The 23,881-nt window shown below is 35.7% G+C and overlaps 1 protein-coding gene across 5 annotated transcripts in view; it reads left to right on the forward strand.

The window, feature by feature from the left end:
* The window catches only part of Pcgf5 (polycomb group ring finger 5), a 99,563-nt gene that overhangs the window by 65,559 nt on the left and 10,123 nt on the right, over positions 1–23,881 (forward strand). For 3 of the 5 annotated variants that reach the window (XM_070021179.1, XM_070021180.1, XM_070021178.1), the window contains 7 exons: positions 830–926; positions 4,847–4,902; positions 5,016–5,075; positions 6,957–7,105; positions 11,953–12,051; positions 14,064–14,153; positions 21,129–21,188. In XM_070021179.1, the coding sequence (XP_069877280.1) occupies positions 830–926; positions 4,847–4,902; positions 5,016–5,075; positions 6,957–7,105; positions 11,953–12,051; positions 14,064–14,153; positions 21,129–21,188 (611 nt within the window). The remainder of the gene's footprint in view (positions 1–829; positions 927–4,846; positions 4,903–5,015; positions 5,076–6,956; positions 7,106–11,952; positions 12,052–14,063; positions 14,154–21,128; positions 21,189–23,881) is intronic. The other 2 variants (XM_070021181.1, XM_070021182.1) reach the window with 2 other exon arrangements.

The raw sequence follows: 23,881 nt of genomic DNA on the forward strand, positions 1-23,881 counted from the left end.
CATTTTTGTGCAATTATGTTACCTGTGAGTACAAAAGGGCCAGGAGGAATTCCACTGTCACTCCCACTTTATCCCAGAAGCATCCTGCTCACTCCTGAAAGTCTCCCAAACATACTGAAAATTCTCTTCCCCCTCCTTTCCCCACCCACACTGGGGACTGAACCCAGTGCCTTACTCCCAGAGGAGAGGTAAGTGCTTCTCAGTGAGGCTGAGCTACACCTCCAGCCCTTCCAAGTTTTATTAAGAACCATTTATGTTGTGTTCAAATAAATCCTCAGCAAAAAGTAAAGGTAACTCAACGAAGTTTATTTTTTTCTGTCCTACTTCTTTAAATGAGAAAACACCTTTTGTGTAAATGTTCCAGCTTCTCAAAAGGAGTGTGAGTAGTGATATTTAGTTTGTGAAGATATTTAATAAAGTAAAATGGTATATGATTTTTGTATTATAGCAATAGGCTTTCATTTCAGTTGGTTTCATTTGAACATAATTTTAAGGTTATATCAAATCTGATTAAGAAATAGTATTCTGGAGAGGGAGAGGGAGGGAGTGCCAGGGGAAGGGGGGAGATATGGGAAGGGATGGAAAGGGGAAGCAAAGGAGGAGGCAGCAATGTTTGATGAGAAATATACTCATTATCTTGCCCATGTAATTGTAACCCCTCTGTATGGTATTTTCACACACAAAAAAAATTAAAGCAAAAAAAAACCCCAAAGAAATAATATTCTACCTAGAGTCGATAATTTTTAAGACTATTTCTGGTTACAGTTAAGGGTTAAGCATCAATGATAGTTCAGTGATACATTTTACCTATTATCTTATTTCTTTTTAGTCTGTAAGACTTGCATTGTCCAGCACTTTGAAGATAGCAATGATTGTCCAAGGTGTGGCAACCAAGTTCATGAAACAAATCCATTAGAAATGTTGAGGTAAGGAAATGTATAGTTTGTCTAATTAGACTAATTTTTGTTGTGTATCATACTATTTTTGATATTTTAACTCAAATGTTTTAGATATTATGAATTTCACGGAATTTTATTTCATTTTTAAGTATTTTATTAAAAGTTAAAAATAAGACTATTACATATTTGGAATATACATTTGCAAGGTAAACCAACTTTTTTTTTTTTTTTTTTTTTGGGTCCGGTCATGGGGCCTGAACTCTGGGCCTGGGCGCTGTCCCTCAGCTCTTCAGCTCAAGGCTAGCGCTCTACCACTTGAGCCACAGCGCCACTTCCAGCTTTTTTCTTTTTGCTTATGTGGTGCTGAGGAATCGAACCCAGGGCCTCAGGCATGCAAGGCAAGCGCTCTACCACTGAGCCACCTTCCCAGCCCCTAAACCAACTTTTTATGGGGGCTTTCTATATGAATTTAGTTCAGTTATTCACAGATGCATATGCTATAGTGCTTTCTTACTTCATGCTTTGTTCATTGAGGAGAAAAAGTTCATCAACCACGAGTGAAAATGGAGATGGGTAGGAGAAAGAAGTGTGCTATCCAGGGGAGCATGAGGATAAACGCATAGGGAACTTTGGTGAGATTCCTGGAGGCTTCACAGGCATGTTGGAGCTGTGAATCTGAATCTGAAGGGATATGATGATTTTCTCTTCCAGACACAGTGCAAGTGCAAATTTGTCTAAAGGCAGATAACCTAAAGTTATAACTATAGCTATGAAATGATTTTGAACAAGAGGTGGATTTAACCAGGAGTTATAGTTGTATGAAGTAATTTTGAGCAAGAGAGGGGAGAATCAATAGTGTATGTAATTGAGGAGGAAAGACTGTGAGTTCAAGGTTAGCCTGATGTACATACTAAAATCCTTTCCAAAAAAGAGAAGAAAAAAAAAATGTGTGAGGAAGAGATTTTATTGACTGACCATGAATCAGACCATGAAACTGGCTTAAGAGGACCCAAAAGACGTAAGAACATGGGGTTGGAGATGTGGCTCTGATGTTATGAGCAAGAGAGTCAGGTACTGACTTTGAGTCCCAGTCTTAGGACCCTGCCTTCCAAACAAAAAGACAAAAGAACATTAAGGAAAGAACTGAAACTAATTGATTCCTGATGCTTATATGTAGTGAAAAAAGAGAGAGAGAGAGAGAGAGATTATTTGGAAGGCAAAGGTGTTTGAGATTAAGTCTATAGACAGTGAAAAGGAAAGTTACTATGCATGTATATACGCACAGACACACAAATATACACAAAGCTGACTGCAGGGACTTCTTCCCCCCCAGCCCCCCCCCACATGCTAGGAATTGAATCCAGCCAAGCATGCACTCTAGCACTGAGTACACCCCCACCTGTGTAGTTATTTATAATGGTAATCGTTTGAACAGTGTTAGTAAACAAAAATAAAACTAGGTTAGGTAAATATAGATGAACAACAAAACTATATTGGGAAGGTGGGATTAGGAAAATGTGTTAGGAGGAAAGGGATAGCAGGATGATGGATGAAAACTAAACCTTTATCCTTCCTAAAAGGAAGTCAGAGAAATCTATAATTCTTTGTTGTTTTTTTTTTTTGGGGGGGGGTCCGGTCGTAGGGTCTGAACTCTGGGCCTGGGGTGCTGTCCCTCAGCTCTTCAGCTTAAGGCTAGCGCTCTACCACTTGAGCCACAATGCTACATCTGGCTTTTTTCTGCTTATGTGGTGCTGAGGAATCGAACCCAGGGCCTCATGCATGCGAGGCAAGCACTCTACCACTGAGCCAACTTCCCAGCCCATCAGAGAAATCTAAACAGCAGTAAAAATAATGTCTTTTTAAACCAGAAGCCAGTGGCTCATGCATGTAATACTAGCTACTCAGAAGGCTGAGATCTGAGGATGGCAGTTTGAAGCCAGCCTAGGCAAAAAAGTCCTTGAGCCTTCTATCTGCAGTTAACCACCGGAAAACCAAGGTGGTGCTGTGGCTCAAAGTGATAGAATGCTCGCCTTGAGCAAAAAAGCTCAAGGACAGTACTCAGGACCTGAGTTCAATCCCACAACTGACTAATAATAATAATAATAATAATAATAATAATAATAATAATAATAATAATAATAATGGTTCAGTCCCACAACTGACAAAAAATTATAATGATAATAATAATGTATTTTTAAAAATAGAAATATAAAAGTAAACACTAGAAGAAAGATGTTGGATTTAACAATTACCTCGAGGACTATAGGAGTCAAGAAACAGAGAGGATGGGCCTGAAACATTAGGTTGTAAAAAAAGTTTGAATTTAAAATTTTATATATCTATTTGATTTTAAATGATTTAAAAAGAGAGAGGGAACTTAAGATCATTCATTTTGAGCCTGTCTGGAAGAGGTGTATCATGTAAAACTTTAATTTAAAAAAAGTAAGGTATGAGGAATGTTGAGTATTTTGTTGGCATGCGGATGAACTATTCTTCACAAGCGAACAAGAGGAGGTAATTGACTATTCTCACTATTGGAAATATAGAGCTGAAGCTTAGCTGAGAGACATGATATACAGACAGAAAAGGTTCACTGCCCCCATGTTACTTTCAAGTCACAAAAGTAGATGAGGTCTTCAAGGAAGATGGACCATTGAACATTTCAGAGTACAGAATACAGAGTTCAGCAAATGAGTTGGGTGTGGTATGAGACATTGGTAAGGACAATTGTGGTCCAAGGCTAGCCTCGTAAAAGAACTTAAAGCAAAAAGAGCCAGAGTGTGACTCAATGGTAGTATACTTGCTTAGCAAATGCAAGATGCTGAGTTCACACCCCAGAGCCATAAATAAGTAAATAAATAATATTATTCAGTATTAAGAGTTCAGGAGGATAAAAGAAGTAAAATACAGAGGATATGACAGAAACAATATAGAATACGTTTCAGATTTTTTTCTCTTATAGGAGAAAAGATACCAGTTAAACAAGAAAAATGGCTTTTTTAGATGTGGAAAAGTGCATGTTTGACATCAGAGAGAAGTGATGCTCTTGAGCAGGAAAACATGAAGTTAGAGGCACATGTTGTGGGGACAAGAGAATGGGCCAGAGAAATGAAGCCATGGAAAGAAAGGGTGCCACCACAGGAAAACATCAATATAAATGCTTAAATTTTGTATCTAGGAAGGCAGAATGGCAGATGGTCTAAATTGTTCAAAAAGAGGAATAGAGATCAAAGTTGTGGTAGAGATTTTGAAGAGGTACATCATCTGTTATGCTGCATAGCATAACCCATAAATTAATGCTTGAGAAAAAAGCACTCATTCTCCCTCATCAGTCCCTGGCTTAGCACTTGGTTCTGGGCTCAGCTTGTCTCACTCCTGCAACTGCAGTTGGCTCCACCGTCCATTATCCAGGAGGCTGCTTTGCTGCTCTTAGCTGGATTCAGCCATGTGTTAGGAATGAGTCATCTAAGAATGGGACTGAGCCTCAGCAGGGCAATGTGGCTCTCCTTTCATCCTCTCATCCTCAGGGTTTGTTCTGCTGTTTAACAGATTCTGGGGGCAAGAGAGCAAGCAAAAGCCTGGCGTGCCTCTTGAGACTCAGGGTTAGAACTAAGCACAAAGTCATCTACATGGCATTCTTTGATCTACAAATTGCATGCATCTCAGTCCATAGTTTCAGGGTTGGGGTTTCTCAGCATTCTGCACTTCACCTCTAATCAGAACATCAAAGGCATGTTCACTTAGAGGTAGGAAGTGAGACCAGGTTTTCATCATTCTAGGCTAGAAATAGATATGCTGCGTATACTGAAGGGTTTGGTGTTGTAGGTGTGCAAAATCATGTGTGTTCTCTACTTCATAGTAAGTACACAGTAGAAATCTCAAACTGTTTGCGTGTTACATTTTTGTATCTTCATTGTTAGTATTTCTCTCTTCCCCCACCCCTGAAGGTTGGATAATACCTTGGAGGAAATTATATTTAAACTAGTACCTGGACTACGAGAACGTAAGTTACTCTTTAGATTCTAAATTTCTGTGCCATAAGAAATAAGTATTTCTAATTAAAAAACATTCCCTGCTTGTTGCTATGGATTTTATATTCTTTTTTTGTTTAATTAGAAGAACTTGAGCGTGAATCTGAGTTTTGGAAGAAAAATAAACCTCAAGAAAATGGACAAGGTAATTTTCTATGTCTGTGTCTGACAGAAATTCAGGCTTTTGGTTGCTGTCTTCAAAGTCATAGTTACACCCGAATAGAACTCATGTACCCCTTTAGATTTGATCTAAATTCATGTAAATTTGAAGACATTACAGTTGAGAGTAATTGTAAAGAGGGAATTGAACTTTAGAATGAGAAAAGAAAGATAAAGAGAAAACTGAATAGGTAATTATAACTGAATAGGTATATATAGGCAGTAATATCTGAAGAGAAAAAGTAATCTCACATTAAGAAGTCTTAGCTTGCAACTAAAGAGAGTTCTTGTTTATTTTATAAGTTCATTTTATTAGGAGACAGAAGTGACATGTGTCTGAAATCTAGATCAGGGGATTTTGCTATGCTCTGATACTCAGAATGAAGTTTCTCATAGATAAAGCTTAGATGACATCAACTTACCTGTTCAAGACATTTTTAAAAATAGTTTTATGTGCTTATTGGTATTTTGCTATCACCTATGTCAAATTCCTCCTCTGGGTGCCAGGTAATTTTTAATAATTTAGCCAACATAAATGACCAGGAAAGGAATTTATGTACATTATCCACACAAAGGGGTATCTGAAATTGTATCTTTTTTATTTTCACTTTTTAAAAATTATTTTCACTCAAAATGTCCAAAGTCTAATGAGATCTTTAAGTACATGTATGTGTCCTTACAGACTCATACCACCCTTGGTTTTCTTGTAAGATCACAGAATTGCCAAGTAAAATAAAGATGGATAAGAAAATGCTGTAAAATGGATATTGTGGCTTTATGAGTTAGATTTAACTAGACTGTTTCCTAAGTGGAGAGGGAAGATTGAGAATAGTTTTGATGACTAAAATAAGGCAGCCCTCTAGCTGCCTTATTTGCCCATTGTGTTACTATGTATTAAAAATAGCATGAATTTTATTCATGGGCAAAGAAGCTACAATGACTTAACTGGAAGGCTTGTTTTAATTAAGGGTACATTACAATTAGACAGCAGTGCTGTAGTAAAATGTAGAAAATAGAAAGTTAATTAAATGTTTCAGATTTTAATATAACATAGTCAAGAGTCCAGAAACACAGGAATTGTCCTCAAAAATTATATGTAGGTTTAGTCTATGAGTTGTTTTTGTGTGTTGTTGTTTTGTATCATAGATTGACTTATGAAAGACTGTAACCAGGTTTGTGTATTTTATCTTCCTTTTCTCATTGCTTCCCCCTTCTAAAAGACTTTTTGTATTTTTGTCTTTAGTTTAAGTAGAGAATTTGGATCTTTTTTGGGAGCTGGGAGCTGGGGATTTGGGTAAAGGCTGCTTGTTTGTGAGTTCTCTGGGAATATGGAGAGGAAAGGGGAGAGCATATAGAAAAAAGAGCCTGCCTCCCCTCTCTGAGGGTTTTCACTGGAGGGAGGGTCTCTGCAGTGTCATACTCGCCTAGCTCTAATCAGTCTCATTTTTTCACCAACTGATTTTATGCATATTTAATAATTTGAAATTTTAAAATATAGACAGAATATTTTATAATTTAAACAATTAGTACTTGATTTGAAATTTGAAAACAAAAATTACTGGCTGCCTTCTAAGTAATCAGTAATCTGTAATTGCAATAATTTTTGTGACCAAAATATAGTTAATCCAGGATCATTCCTTTGGATGTCCCAATGAGCCTAGAAATCTTAAGCTGTGTTGTTTTTGATGGATGTTTTTCAGAAATATTTCCATTGCTGAGTTAAAGTAGTAGTTAAAAATACTAAACTACTCAGTTATTCTTAAAACTATTAGGAAGTGTTCTCAAAGTTTTTAATATTTTGATAAGTAATGTATTTTGCTTAACTTTAAACTTCGAGTTGTGTCTTCATTTTGTTTAAATTGTAAAGATGATACTTCAAAACTCGACAAACCAAAAGCAGATGAGGAAGGTGATGAAAATCAGGATGATAAAGACTACCATAGAAGTGACCCACAGATTGCTATCTGTCTAGATTGTTTACGAAATAATGGACAATCAGGGGACAATGTAGTAAAGGTGAGTATTTTTTAATATACCAGTTTACTAGTAAACTCTTGTTAATTTATTGAAGAATTTTCTAATTCTTTAAAAAAAAAAAAAACTTAGGGGGAAGAGGGAGGCTGGGAAGGGATATGAAGGGTAAACAAAGGAGGAGGCTGCAATGCTTGGTAAGAAATGTACGCATTATCCTGCCCATGTAATTGTAACTCCTCTGTACAGTATGTTCACAAATAAAATTAAATTAAATTAAAAAAAAAAAACTTATTAACAAATCTAATAGAATGTCATTCTTGGCATTTGTTTGGTTTCCTCCTGCCTCAACTCCAAACCATCCTTGTCCAATCCTACCATCTAGTGGCTAATGTGGAATATCACAGCTGTAGTTCTTTAATACTCTTGCTGTAAGTTTACATGCATTGTTTCTTCCTTTTCTCAGCTCATATAATGTCATGTCAGGCAATGATTAACCTAACCCTTTTATTCATTATCTTTAAATATTGTCTCTCATTGTTTTACTTTTGTTTTCAATTCAGTAAACATGGCTAATATATTTATGAATAATATAATTAATTGATTTAGAAGTAGAATTGTGCAAAGTATTGTGAATTTTCAGATTCCTTAAAGGTTCTCTATTAGTTTTTATAGTATTTCCATTTCTGATCTTGTTACCTTCTGTCTGATTATTGAACCATTTTTTCTATGAATTGTATTCTTTTTTATTATTATTGTAATGGTGATGTACAGGGGGGTTACAGTTATGTAAGTCAGAGAACAAGTATATTTCTTTTTGAACAGTGTCACCTCTTCCCTCATTTTCTCATAATTTTACCCCCAGACCCCTCTTCCTCACAAGTTGTAAATTTCATTTTCAGTGTAGTGTCTAGTATCACTGTTACACTTGTCACACCATTTCTGTAGTCCCCTTACCCTCCCCCAAACAGATAAACATATACAAGACAAAATTACAGAAATAAAAAAGTGCCAAACAAGAAAAAAAAGCAAAATAACACAAAACCTCATTTCCATTTCTTGTAGTTCATTTTGATAAATACCATTTTATATGATCATACGCCCAAAGCTATTGAAACTTTGTGATCCTTTTCTAAGAATATCCTCTTTGGTCTCACTGTGTGAATGTCTAGAGTCTTGTATAGCTTATCATGTCCACTTATAATTTTTGTCTTTTATCATCCAGTGTGTTTACTTGCAGATTTATAGGCACATTTTAGTTACTACAAATAAGGGAAACCATGCTCCCTATATTTTTGGGGGGTCTAGTTTACTTCAGGTAATATAATTTTTCCAAGTCTTTTCATTTCTTATAAATGGGGAAATATTTGTTCTAATAGAAGCATAGAATTCATGTGTGTGTGTGTGTGTGTGTGTGTGTGTGTGTGTGTGTGTGTGTGTGTGTGTGTGTGTGTGTGTGCGTGTGCGTGTTACATTTTCTTGAACCATCTATGCACTGAGGGGCATCTGGGTTCCCTATCTTGACTATGGTAAACAATGCTGCAATTAACATGGTTGTATTGGTGGCTTTATTATGGCCTGGTTTGTGGTCATTTGAGTAAATGCCCAGAAGTGGAATTGTTGAGTCATGGGGAAGCTCTATGTTTAATCTTTTTCTATGGTTAGTCTTTTCTGAGACCTCATACTGCTTTCCACAGTAGTTGAACAAGTTTACATTCCCACCAGCAGTGTACTAGTGTTCCCTTTTGGCCACATCCCCACCAGCACCTTTTCTTAAAGGCTCTTTAAAATACACTACTCCCACCTACTGATTTTCTTTGGTGTTTACTACTTTAATAGTGGTTTTCTACCTATTAGGAAATGAAAACAAAATACTTTTTCATCAGATTAAGTCCTTTCAATATCTTCCAACAAAGAATATATGTGAGCATGGTAATTCACTGAATGTTTATCCCTTATGTAAATATCAAACTATAATGATGTAGTTTGAAAAAAAAAGTAAAAAGCCATGATTCAAAGACCCCCTTACAGCCGGGCGCTGGTGGCTCATGCCTGTAATTCTAAGATCTGAGGCTCACAGTTCAAAGCCATCCTCGGTAGGAAAGTAACTGAGACTCTTATTTCCAATAAACCACCAGAAAACCAGAAGTGGCACTGTGGCACAAGTGGTGGGGGGCTGGTCTTGAGCTGAAAAGCTGAGGAATAGCACCCAGGCCTAGAGTTCAGGCCCCACAACTGACCAAACAAAACAAAACAAAAACAAAGACCCTTTACACATGCCAGCAAAAAAATAATAATACAGTAAGATAATTTATGTGTTTAAGGGTGTTGGTTGGACAAGACATGTAATAAAGTCTTGTACCCAACTTTAAAGAACTGAACATTACCAACTCATCTGTTTTGTTTTGGTATGCTATCTCTCCCTTTTCATAAATGTTTCACTCAGATTTTGTGTTAACTGTTTGTCCCTGCCATTCACCTTTGTGTCATCCTCTAATACACGGACTGTTATGGAATAAAAGCTAAATCAATAAAAAGGCTGAAGATCTTTTAATAAATAAACATGAAGTTTACTTCTCTGTATGATTTCTAGTACAAAAGTTAAGTACTGAATTAATTGATTTCTTTCTTTATTTTTGAAATGTCTTACTATGTAACTCAGGTTGCCTTCATACTTGCAGTCTTCTTACCTCAGCCTCCTATATGCTGGGATAAACAGGCAAACGCTCTCAGGCTGAGCTTTATAAGCTGCTGGAGCAGGAAGAAAATAGATAGGAAAGCCTAGGATAGTTAGGATATGTGACAGATAAGAGAGAAAAATGGATTTGTACATTCAGGCCATTGTTTTCATGCAGTCTTGCATGTTTCCTTCACATTTGAAATGGTAGAGTGTATCTTTGCTCTAGATGTAATATTTTATGGGGGCATGAACTTGCTAGGAAGGCACTCTACTTGAAGCCACCCTCCAGCCCGATTTGCTTTGCTATTTTTTGTGATAAAATGTTATGAACCATTTTACTCTGGCTGGAACCACAATCCTCCTGAGTTTAATCTCCCATGTAGCTGGAATTGCAGGTGCAGACTACTCTGCCCAGCTATTGGTTGAGAGGGGAACTCATGACCTTTTGCCTGGACTAACCTTGTACTATGATCCTTTGATCTTTTTTTTTTTCTTCTTTCTTTTTTTTTTATTGTGAAAATACCGTACAGAGGGGTTACAATTACATGGGAAAGATAATGAGTACATTTCTTATAAAACATTGTAGCCTCCTCCTTCGTTTCCCCTTCCCATCCCTTCCTTTCCCCCCACCCCCATCCCTCCTCTCACCCCCTTTTCTCCCCCCAACCTGCGTGCCAAAGTTGTAAAGTTCATTTTCAACATAACATCTTGTACATCTCATTGTTGCAATGGGTCTACCTCTATCCCTATTTAAACAATTTGTTTCCTCCCTTCCCTCCAAACATTATACCAACATCAAATACAGTGAAAACAGGGGATATACCATGGGGGAGGGACATACAAAGCAACAAAGAAATATCTTATAAATATGTTAGAAACAATAGCAAGCAAGAAAAAAAAAAAACGTTTGAATCCTTATGTTGGTGTTCATTTCGCTTAACATCAACTTATCTGACCATTTCTGCTTGTCTGAGACATATACTAGTTATTACAAGTAAGGGAGACCATAGGACCTATGTTTCTTTGGGCATGGCTTACTTCATATGGAACAATAAAAGACCCTGAATAGCAAAAACTGATCCTTTGATCTTTACCTCCTGAGTAGCTAGGATTAGGACCAGGCCCAGCTTTTTAGGTGTGTGTGCGTGCGTGCGTGCGTGCGTGTGTGCGTGCGTGTGTGTGTGTGTGTGTGTGTGCGCGTGCGTGCGTGCGTGTGTGCACAGTCTCCTGAGTAGCTAGGTATTACAAGTGCAAGCAAGTGTCCAGCTAGAAGTAATTTTTAACCTGTTTTCTTTTAATTCACCATTTGAATTGTGATGAAGTATCTGGATTTGTTTCTGTTAGTTTTTGTGAAGCAATACAATTTCCTAGGAAGTAAACGTTAACTTGTTCTACTTTTGACTTCCTATTAAGAACAGTAAGATGTTCCAGAGGTTAGGTTAGTTTGCTAAATTTAAAGATTCTGTTGGAGTTTTTGTTTTATTTCAGATTGTTGAATGTAATTTTGTTTCACATTTTGGTACAACAACATCAACAACATGTGAAATAAGAGAAAATATCAGTATCTTGCATTTTGTCTCATTTTGTCTCATTCTGGATTAACTCTTGTATTTTAGTACAGCAATGTCCAAACTTGAAGAGTAAATTAGTACCTCTCTTCTCAATTGACACATCAGGACACACAGAACTTTGTTTTCTTATAGAGAAGGAAGTGCTGCTTCAGCCCAGTCCAGGAGCCTTATTTTCTTCTACATAAAGTCCACACTGCATAATTTTTGGTTGCTGAGGCTTGTTACAGACTAACTAGCCCCTCTCTATTGGACCCTTAGGGCTCCTCTGAGTTCTGCTTCAAATCATTTCTCTTGCCAGATTATTCAATAGTTACAGCATCATGTTTTAGAAAATGTCCATTACAGAGGTGACAATTTGTAACAACGTTTATGCATTTGTCCGCTTTCTTTAGTTATTCCTAACTCATATATGTTCTATAACAGTGTCTTAGAGAAAGGCACATTTTCGAGATTTTTCTAAGGTACATGATGGTACATCTTGAAAAATGTCATTGATTTTTCCAGTAATTAGGGACATTTTCACTTATAAGTACTAAAAAGCTGTAAGTTCATGCTTACATTATGAAAATACTTGAACTGATAGTGAAAATAATACCTAAGGTTTAATTAAAACTAAGTTCTTTTATTTTTATTGTAATTAGGGTCTAATGAAGAAATTTATTCGATGTTCTACACGTGTAACTGTGGGAACTATTAAAAAATTTCTAAGTTTAAAACTAAAACTTCCAAGTTCTTATGAGGTAAGTTAAATAATATCTACATACATGGTCATTTTGATAATTATGATCTGAAGTAAAATTGTAACAACAAGTAAAAACTGAGGATATAGTCAGTGTTTGTAAACTGATTATTTTCACGTTAAAATTGTAATTTTAAGGTGATAATTATATAATACGAACTTCTTAATATAGCCTATGAAAGTCAGGATGCTAATGCACTTGGTGTTTTAAAATTAAAGGAAATATTTGAAGAACTTAATAGTATTCCTAAAACAAATATCCTAGTTAGATTCTCTTCATTTTAATGCCAACATACTTTAGAGTATATCACTTTTTATCAGACTTTTTATATCAATTACTAATTTTGTAACTTAATCTTATTAGCATGTGAAAGTTTTTATTAGCATGTGAAAGGTTTTATTGTGATATATCTCCATATACATAAAATTATTACCATTGGGGAGGGAGGTCATGGGCTTGAACTCAGGGCTGGGGCACTGTCTCTGAGCTTTTTCTCAAGGCTGCAGCTGTACCACTTTGAGCCACAGCTCCACTTCAGGTTTTTGAGTGGCTAATTGGAGTCTCATGGACTTTTCTGTCCAGACTGGCTTCAAATCATGATCCTCAGCTCAGCCTCCTGAATAGCTAGGATTACAGGCATGAGCCATTATCACCTGGCTAATTATTACCAATTCTGTATAGAATTCTTCAAAATGTAAAACAATTTTTATAAAAAATTGTTTCATAGGTGTTCATATTCAGTTCCATGTGTGCAAAAAGTTTGTTAGGCATTGGCAGAGAAGAAGCCTATGTGTAAGGAAACATCTCTATTTTGAACTTAACATTTCTCTCAGATAACTAATTAGTCTGGGTTAAAATTTTTGTTATGATTTGTGCCTACAAATTTAAAAAGATTCCAGAGACATCACAGATTTTTACATTAGAAAAATGTGAAAAATAACAGCTTAGTGTAAGTAAAAAAGTAAGAACCCTTGCTTCTTTGCTTGTGAATTTATAGATAAGAAAAAGAAAAAGAAGTTATTCACTGCTTTTAAGAGTTATTAAAACAATATCTGAGAAGTGTTTTGAAGTTCATATGTAGCATAAACCATCAGAAGATCAATAATTTCATATATCTGATACAATTAGGATGCTATTCATTTTAGAATTAAAGTTCAAAACTGTAATTCTGTCAGCCAGATCCATAATAACTTAAAACATTTTTTTTCCTTCTCCACACTTCAAATGAAATTTTGCCAGTTACTTTTAATAACTGGAGTACTGCAATATTGTTTTATTTATGGGAATTTATGATAAACATTTGCTAAATATGCTTTGTCAAATTAGTGAACTGTAAACAAAGTGCCTATAACTTTCTTAAAGATTTGTTTGGTGCTCAAACTGAGAGCCAATTGGCATTTTATAAATACAACGTTTTTGAGGTTCTATACAAGGTGAGAAGAGGGTCCTGTAAGTATTGTGTAAGCAAGCTAGGGAGACCACTTAGTCTAGAATATACAGACCTGTACATTTTGCTAAATGTCTGCTAGTAACTACTGAACGTTTTTATGTGTCTGTCTCAAAGGCTGCATAAACTACCATATCCTTACTCATTATCCTCTCTGGACTCAAACTAATGAGAACAATTCCATCTTGGGAAGTCAAAAAAATTCTAGCAAATAAATTCAGAAGCCAAAAGAACTATGAGGAACTGTGAGCTTACTATAGTCTACTAATTAAGTAAGGGGCAGTCCCAGCCATAATTCATGGCTAAAATTTGAAGGCTATCCTAAGATGTGAACTTTGATACTGCACTTATAAGTTAGGTAGATGAACTTTAAGTGTGTATGGGAAAATAATGCTTCATGTTACTTAAACCTAAATTGTTAATCTGGGAAAAAGAAACATATTCCCAATATTACTTACAATAATGAATAATACTAATGTCGTACTAGGATTTTTAAAATTTTTAAAAATGCATGATACCAGTAAATTCAAAATTACTTATGTTAATATAACTATTCTTTTTAAAGTTGGATGTGCTGTGCAATGGTGAAATTATGGGAAAGGATCATACTATGGAATTCATCTATATGACAAGATGGCGATTGAGAGGAGAAAATGTAAATTGCCTTTTTACTTATATTATTTGAATAGAATTATATATGTGCCACTTATGTATGCTAATTATATATGTATATATGTATATGTGAACAACTATTACAAACAAAGTAAAAATAACATAAAGCGAACATACGAAGAAGAAACTGCTTCCCTGGTTTCTCCCAGTACCCTGAAAATTGGTCCAAGTACAATTGGTCCAGTAAGTATGGTTTTGTTGTGTGAAGATAAATTTGAAGTATATCAGAATATGTTCAGGATTCTGCTAACATCAAGACAGAGAAGATGACACATCTCTTTAATGCCCTATAACTAATAAAAACTTAAAAGACTATGGAATGGCAGGTGTGGCGGGGGGAGGGGAGCAGGGACACTTAAGTTCTACTCTGGTTAATACCACTAATGGTTTGTAGGAGAATTCTTATTTGGGGCTGTGACATTGAACACAGATGAGATAGAGTCAGGATCATCTTTTTTTCAGGTACCTCTTTTACATCGAAAAGTATAAAATGTAAAATTAGGCTGAAGGGTAAGTGAATTTACAGGAGTTTCTGATGCAGATTTGGTTTATTCCCTTAAGTCCTAGCAATGTGGAAGAAATTATTCAAAGGAGAAAAGCTATTTTAAAAGAGAATTTTTTGTACTTTAAACTATATCTATAATCAGGATAATACTAAGTTTGTTTACACTTGACTTAGGTACATGAGATGTTAGAGAAATTTGAGGCACAGGTATTATATGATTTACATATGCAGGAGTAAGGAATACTGTAGGAATGTTGCTAAAATTTTTTCCTCGTGATCTGAGTGTATGAATAAATCTTACTGATGATTGGTTAGAAAGTCAAACTAGAGAACTTTCAAGTTTACTTTATTAGATCTTAGGATTCTGTTGTTCTTATGGTACAATGGATCATAGCTTAAACTCTGAATTTTATTTTTGACTTATATTTCGTATCTTCATTGTTACATATCCATACATTTTATACTCTAATTTGATGATCCTGTTCAGTAAACTTTTTTAGTACATCTTGGAAATGTACATTGAAATATCACACAAAATTAAGAAATATTACCTCCCTTAACAATAGATAGTATAGAATATAGATAAAATGAGGGCTCCCATGTTCAGCAGTTCAAAAACGTACTTATATTGAATGTAAACATTTGTAGGACTATTACAAAATAAACCACAAAACTTTTATGCTACTCTGGTAAAATATTTGATTACTTTTCATAAGAAATGTCCTGATATATGTAATAATAATAATAAGGCACCTAACAGTTCAGTTTTTTTTCTCCCTGTTTGAGTCTCCTATAAAGACTTCCTTGTGAGGCTGAATGCTTTATCCCCTAGCAAGACCAGGAACGAAGTTGTGTTCTAGTATATGTTCTAAAGATCTCATCAAATCACTTTTTAGGGTTTTGTTTTGTTTTGCTTTTATATAATTGTCAGCTGGCTGCTCGTGGCTCATGCCTGTAATTCTAGCTACTCAAGAGACAGATCTGAGGATTGCAGTTCAAAACTAGCCAGAAAAATCTGGAAGCGGAGCTGTTGCTCCAGTAGTAGAGTATTAGCCTTGATCAAAGAGAAGCTCAGGGACAGCACCCAGGCCCTGAGTTCAAGCTTCAGGACCAACAAAAAAAATATGTGTGTATGTAATTATATATATATATTTATATGTATATTAAATATTCATAGATATTTGTCTTTGTATTTGGTAAATACGTCTTATTTTATTTTTACTAAGGGTTGTATATGTATTACTCTCATTTAATATTTACAATCAAAATATTTCAGGTACAAATTGCAGAGAGTAAACTTGGTGTCCTTGGGAGAATTGATATTTTAATATTACACATCTGATTAACATTGTAGTGAGTGTAATTTTAGCTTTCTTTGATAGCATTTCACTATACTTTGCTGGAAATCACTATGAATAGGTCTGCCTAAATTTCAAGAGATAAAAATAGTCATCTCTGTGACCTCTGCCAGGACTCACCTGTCCTCCTCAAGATCTCTGCTGAAAAATTGCCCACACTGTGTTATTTTACTGTCAAAGCAATGAAACACTAATTTATAGAATTTTTCTATCAATAGAATATCAGCTAACTCATCTGTTACTGTGATTGCTTTTCCGATCACACATTTATGAATAATTTCAATTCTGTTTCTTGGGGGAAGATACTTTATTAGTTCAAAAACTAGCTCAGTAATTATAAGATCATTTATAAATCTTATGCTTTTTCATCCAAGTAGAAACTGTACTAAGAAAAATTACCACCTCTTACACTGAATCTGTTTTGGGATGTCAGCTTCCACTCCTCATTGGTCCAGTCTTCCAAGTCCCAAAAGTGTTGAGATTGCTTGCTCCAGGCTGGGGCATGGCTCAAGTGACATAGCACCTGCCTAACAAACCCAAGATCCTGAGTACTACCAGAGGTGGGAGAGGGGAGACCAAGAGAGGAGAGGAAGAGGGATGGAAGGAGAAGAGAGGGTCCAAATACTATAATCACAATCTTAACACTCTGGTCCCAGCCACCCTGAAGTCTCCTTTTGGGTCCATCCTTCCTTACCAGCTCTCCATTCTCTGTTCTGCAGTCAGAAGACATGTTACTACTCTGCCCCAATTTCAGTAGAGTTCACTATCACTTAGCTAAAAGCTGAAGTCCTGCCAGCTAGAAGGCTGAAACCTGGAGTATCAGCCTGGGCAGAAAGTCTTGAAGATTCCATCTCTCCAATTAACTAGTAAAATGCTGTACTAGCGGAATGGCTCAATTGGTAGAGTACCAGCTGTGAGCAAAAAGTGGAGTGAAAGCATAAGGCCTGGTATCATACATATAACATTGCACAGATAGTCTGTTTTCCCTCTCTCCATCTCCCCCCCCCTCTCTTGCCATGGCCTCCTCCTTTCTCCCTCCCTCCCTCTCTCTCCTCTTTTTTCTCCTCTTTCCTCTTTCTCCCCTCTCTCTCCCACTCTCTCCCTTTCTTCCCTCTTTCTCCCTCTCTTTCCCCTCTCTTTCTTCTCTCTCCCCTCCTTCCCTCTCTTTTCTCCTCTCTCTCTTCTCTTCTCCTCTCCCTTGGCTTATGTTCTCCAGCCACAGTGGTCTTTGGGCTTTCTCAAGTATGCCTTGCTTGCACTGCCTTCTCTGAGTTATTCACCCAGCCAGCTTGCTGTGCCCCTTCACTTAAGTAATTGTGCTTCTGTGTCAACTTCTCAAGAAGGTCTCTGATGTCCCTATTCCTACCAGCATCCTTAATTCCTTTCCATGCCTCTTTGTTTCCCAGTGTGTTGTTCTATATGACACATTATGCCTCTGAGTTATATGTTTATTATCTGTCCCCCAACTAAAATTTTCACTTGTTCACTCATGAATCTCTAGCAGCTAGAGCCTGCCCAGAATAAATGTGCACTATATTTCAAAAGTAGATTTAAGCCAGGCTCTCTTGTAATCCTAGCTACTCAGGAGGTTGAGATCTGAGGGTTGTGTTTCAAAGCCAGCCCAGGCAAGAAAGTCCATGAGACTCTTATCTCCAATTACCCATCAGAAATCCAGAAGTGGTGCTGTGGCCCAAAGTAGTAGGGTGCTAGTCTTGAGCAGAAGAGCTCAGGGGCAGCACCCAGGCCTGGTGTTCAAATCCCACAATCGACAAAAAAAAAAAAAAGTAGATTTAGTGGAAATTTTCTGTTTGAAAGTAATACATAATTACACAAAACATAGCCTAAAGACAATTTCCTTCATTTGAATCTCAGTTTTTTCATTACTTCCGTTAATCTTCTTTTGAATTCTGGCTCAGGTTCTAGTAAGTACAGATTATTATGATGCATGAGACTGACAGAGGCTTTAATGGACAAATGCAGCAGTAGTAGTAAAGCAATCTTATTTCTTAGGTACATAACTACTAGCGTACTTGTGTGATCCCATCTTTTCCCACCCCTGCCATCTGTTGCCAACAAGTAACTAGAATGTCTACCTGTAGGCATTGCTGACTAATTCTGCCTGGGCTTTGGTTGGCTAGTTTCCTAAATTTATGACCATGTCTATTACTTTGTTTTTCCTCTAGTACTTTTTATCTTAAACATTTTAACTCACCTGAGATTGATTTCTTTTCACATATATTCATAGCAATAACTCTTAATTTGTCCTAGTGACTTTTTAATCAGAAATACAATTTATTGAATTGTTTTCCATACTTTACCTCAAGGTTTTGAGATGTCACCATTATCTATAAATGTCATATATACGTATATGTGTATACACATATATACACATATATATATGTCTCTGGACATTTTATTTTTTTATTTTGAGCAGGGATTACTCTGAACTAGCATTATATATTATATAGCATTTATGAAAATTGTCCATTTTAGGGGGAAGAAGTTTGCATAAAGTGCAAATTAACATGTCTTATGAAGGAAATATTTGTGCCTTTTCAGTTGAGTCATCATGTGTATTATCAGTGTCTATTAGTATTAGTGCCTATTCAGAAAAAACTCACTATAATTATTAACTGGATATTTTCACTCATTCTCCTAGATTCATCTTTGGCTGTTTGAGTTTGATTGGTTTATTGTTATTACTGTTCTTCATTTGTGGCTTTTTTTTTTTTTTTTTTTTGGCACAAGGTCTCACTATGCTTCGCAGGCTAGCCCTTGAACTCAACAATCCTTACACCCAAGCCTCCCTGGATGAATCAACACGTCTACTTTCAGATGTGTTTTTTAATGGGATTGTGATTGTGTTGCAGTGTATGTCTACATTGCTTTGGCTTGGAATTGACATCTTTGCAGTTTTTCGTATTATTCAGTTCTGTGCACTGTCTCTTCTCCTGTTCTACACTGTCTTCAGCTATGACTGAGTAAACCTGCAGTTTTCTCTCCTCATTGTTTTGGGTACCACCACTACCCTATGGGTCTTTTGCCTCAGACAAGGCTGTTCCATGTTTAGATCTTTCCTTTTCCTATTTGAGAATCCCCCAGGGAATTAGTTTTGCTCCCACTTCTCCAGTAGTGAAGCATCTGTCCTGTACCATCTAGCTTCTGTGTCACTGTTTTCTTTTATCCTAGGGTAGTTCCACTGTGGGTTTAGCAGCTTTTCTATAGACTCCCTGTCCTATCTGGACTTGAGACTCTATCATGATACAACTCTGAAAAATCTTTTCTTTAGGAGTCAAAACAGGGAGATATTTTTAGTTCATAACTATTGCCATTTCAATATTCTTAAGCTCGAGGTTGTTATTGACTTATTGCTTATTAGTAGGAGAGAGAAAAAATAACTACTTTAATATAGCATTTCTCACCACAGGCTGGGGGTTCAAGCCTATAATCCTGGCTACTCAGGAGGCTGAGATCTGAGGATCGAGGTTGGAAGCCACATAAGGCAGGAAAATGTGTGAAATGCTCATCTCCAGTTAACCACCAGAAAATTAGAAGTGGATTTGTGGCTGAAAGTGATAAAGTACTAGCCTCGAGCAAAAAAGCTTAGGGACAGCGCCAGGCCCTAAATTCAAGCCCATGACCAAACCAAAAAAAAAAAGTATTTCTCAAACTTTAATGCAAATATAAGTCATTTGAGAATTCTAGTAAAGTAAAATTCTGACTCAGTAGGTATGGATAAGCCCATCAGTCTGCATTTCTAGCAAATTCCCCAGGATCGTTGGGCCATTCTTTGAATAACAGAGTTTTAGGAAGCATGGTGGGTCACTACTGACTTCCTCTGACTTGTGCAGCTACATAATTAGAGTGTGGGATTACAAAATAAATCAGATCCCACTTTGGTACGGATTCTTGATAAGGGAGATTAGCAGAAAATAAAGAAAGGTTGGGAAGGAAGGAAGGAAAGAAGGACTGTCTCTTTCCTCCTTAACTCTGTATTCCTATTGCATGTTTTTTGCAACTTTATAGTTGGGCAAACTGATGGGCCAGAGATGGGGGGGACTCTTCCAAGAGAGTGGAAAAGGTCACCAAAGGATCGCTGTTGGGCATGCCTTACAGCATGTGGATGAGCACTGGACACAAAAATCAAGGACTAACATCTAGACAAAAAAATTGTTGAAGTATTTTCGAGAAAAGGAAAATGTTGTATACTATTTCAGCATATATCTTTTAAACTCTAGTAACTTAGAAATTTCCTGGTTAATTTACAGCTCACTTTTTTAATGCATTTAATTTTTCATTGTTATTTTTTCCAATTTGAAGATCATGAAAATGTTTAAAAATATAAATGTAACATTTTGTAGTCCATTATAATTAAATCAACACAAGTGCAGTGTATTTAAAAAATCAGAATTAGGGTTAATTCTTTAAATGTGAGGTAGTTTAATTATTAAAAGGCAGTGAATTTGCAAATGAAACTTCCTAGTATGTTTAACATAGTAGTTTTAACTCACTGACTTACTTAGAAAATGTTTATGGAATGGCTACCATGTGCTAGTTCTGGGCCTTAACCAATAAAATTACATGAATATGGAATCAATTCCAGGAACTTATAATGTAATTCTATTATAATTAATATGGAGACTAAGAATTGAATCTAAGCACTATCCCTTATAGGATGAGTGAACTTGATGCTCACCCATAGCTCTGATCTTGAACAGTACTCTTTCATGGGTCATTTGGGGAAACCTAGGAGAGACTGATATCAAGAAGGGATAGGGGAAAGAAGGGTCCCCATGTACTAATAGGTGAGGATTTCCCAAGAAGTGATATTTGACAAAGAAATGGAAAGAGCAAGCCACTCTTTTGGTATTTGCAGAGCACTAAATAAACCCATAGATAGATGCTAAAATTAGTTCAACCCATCTATTTTTTAAAAAAAAAAAAAAACAAATAAGCCCTGCCATTTTCTCAAAGTGTTATTTAAAATTAATCATGTTAACTCTTATGTTTGACATTGAACTATTTTAAATAATCAGTTTTAAATATGTGTCCAGTTGTGGATGCCTCTTATCTGATGAGTTCGTCTCCTCCGCAGTTTCGGTGTCTGAACTGCTCAGCTTCGCAAGTCTGCTCTCAGGATGGCCCTTTGTATCAGGTAAGAGGCACTCACGACGGTACATATGCCCGTCCCCATGCCTGCAGTGATTGCTCTCTCCCCAAACTCGAGCTCCTCAGGCATGTCACTTGGTAAAACTAATGTCAGTTTTATTTATTTTTCAAAATTTAAATACTCTTAAGTTTCCCATTATTTTAATTCTCCTGAATTGACTCGTTAATTGTACTGAACTAAAAAAATGAAATTATATGTGATAAATCCATTACTTACGCGTCAGGAACTTATACTAATTACTAAGTTCAGTCCCAGAGAAATCTCTGAGCCATATTGGATTAGGTTATCTTCTTTGTGTAAATACTTTTCAAATGAGTCATTCCTCTGTCAGAGTCAGATGAAATGCTAGATTAGTTAGCTCTAAGTAGCAGCAGGAGATATATTATAAGCCCTAAGTGACTTGTGCCTCTTAAAAATAAAATGACAATGAGCTATTTAGTGATATACCAGGAAAATCTGAATATGTGTCTAAGGAAAGTTTTATCTAATAAAAATGCATTATTATTTGGAAAGATGAGGCTAACTACAGTATAGTAAGGATTATTGTTTGGTACAGAGATGATCTGTACACAACCTAATCTCTGCAGGCTATACACATACAGTTTAAATCATTTGATGAATAACTAGACAGTCACCAAGTTTCTCAGTAAGCTTCTTTTTGAATGGTCTGGTTTTATTTGTTTTGCATGGTCCCTGAATGATGTTATAAATACACAAATGACTCTTGGCAGAAAATAAGATTCCTACCCCGGCTATCCCTTGTTCCTCTTATTCCAGAAATTAAAATAGTCCTTGTCCTATTTTCTTGTAGCCAATAAGAAATTGTGAAACAGTTTAACTAGTAAACTTCAGTGTTGTGATTTGGAGATTGGGGGAAAAAAATTAATCTGTTTTAGAATTAAAAGAGTACTTCAATTAATCAAAAAATTACCATTTTATCTAAAATTTCTTTCAATATTTTGGTCATTTGAGAATGTCTCGTTAAAATGACAGCCTTTTGGTATATAATATTTAAGTCTTAGTTTCTTTGAAATGGAGTAAGCTAATATAAGAACTACAAAAGCCAAGAAAAAAATCATTTAGGAAAGTGTATTATCCTTCTTGCATTACACAGATAAGGGCAAAGGGTAAGCAGTAATTTAGTAGAGCTAGTGACATTCATAAAATTTGAAGCAAATACATACTTCAACTGTAAGCTTCATGCCTGGTTTGTGGATGGTGAATCATACTGACAAACCCATGCATAGGTGGGTAGTGGAATAAAAATGTTCTTAAACTCTGATCCTAAATTTTAAAGAACTAGATTTAAAGAACTTACCCTGATTTCCTTTTTTTGTTTTCAACAATTTTTATGGATAATAGTCTTGTAAGAAAATTGACTTAGCATTCTTCCAAATTTATTTCACAAAGACAACTTAAGTATGATAGCAAAGACTAAGGGATTCTCAATTAGAAAACTAGTGCTAAATTGCATTATGGATGTAAATGCAAGATGGTTAATAATTCGCTAACATACTAAAAGAATAACAAGGCTTGGAGGTATTGCTCGGATAGAGAGCACCAGCCAGTAAGCAAAAGCAAACATCAGATAGCAAGTTCAAGTCCTATTATCAGACAACAAGTAATGATAATAACAAACCAAGACCTAGTACAATTTTTATCAGAAATGCTAGAACAGCTTGATTTTGTGCAAAGATAGTGGTAGTTCGGTAGACAGGCAGACACAGGCCCATGTTTTATTTACACACAGTGAAAACCAACAGTAGATATTGAAAAGGCACTTGATAAAACTCAATGTTAAGTACTGATTTTTCTCTATCAGCTTCTTATTTTGAAGTTTTTTGGATCAACAACAAATGATTGAAACAGTTATTTCAAGAAATATTTTTAACTGGATTATTTAACATTTCACTACATTTTCTCTTCCTCTTGCCATTTCCTTCTTTTATTATGTTCTTTATATGCATCTGGATTGGGGATTTTTTTGTGGAACAATTTAAAAATAAATCACATATCAGGAAAACTGACCAGTAGTTATTTTAGCATGTATTTCCTAAGAACAAAGGCCTACTTGTGTGTATGCAAAATTCTACTTTACACATAAGAAATTTAAAGAGTATATTGAAAAGGATAGCAATGTTAGTTCTCCTCACGATTAAATTATGAAGTTAAATGTAAATCCAAACACACTTTTACCAGATTCTTGTTTGACCTGAAAAAAGTCATTCTAAAGATCATCAGGAAAGACATTTTTAAAGTGATTGATAAGTAGACACAAGCACCACCAGATACTAAACTGTGTTATTATAGTTAGAAATCAGGTTCTAACTTACATGTAGATATATGAGGATAAAGAATAGCTCAGTAGATATACGAGGATAAAGAATAGTCCAGTGATACCTCTAATAGGAATACCTCTTATGTACATATGAATCTGTAAAGATAGTATTTCACATTAATGGAGAAAAAAATTCATTTAACAAGTACTGGTCCACCTTTGAAGTCCAAGGATATAGAAGTAAAAATGAGTACAAGTCTTTTATCTTGTGGAACTTACACTCTGGCTGTAGCAGACAAGAATCAGGCAAGTAAATTTTAATGTTGGAAGAAAATATAAAATAGACAAATAGTTTGTAAGGTAACCAAAGGAAGCCTCCCTCTTGGATATGTGGTGTGTT

The sequence above is a fragment of the Dipodomys merriami genome, unplaced genomic scaffold (assembly GCF_024711535.1).
Source record: "Dipodomys merriami isolate MVZ:Mamm:240054 unplaced genomic scaffold, mDipMer1.0.p SCAF_14, whole genome shotgun sequence".
NCBI classification, from domain to species: domain Eukaryota; kingdom Metazoa; phylum Chordata; class Mammalia; order Rodentia; family Heteromyidae; genus Dipodomys; species Dipodomys merriami.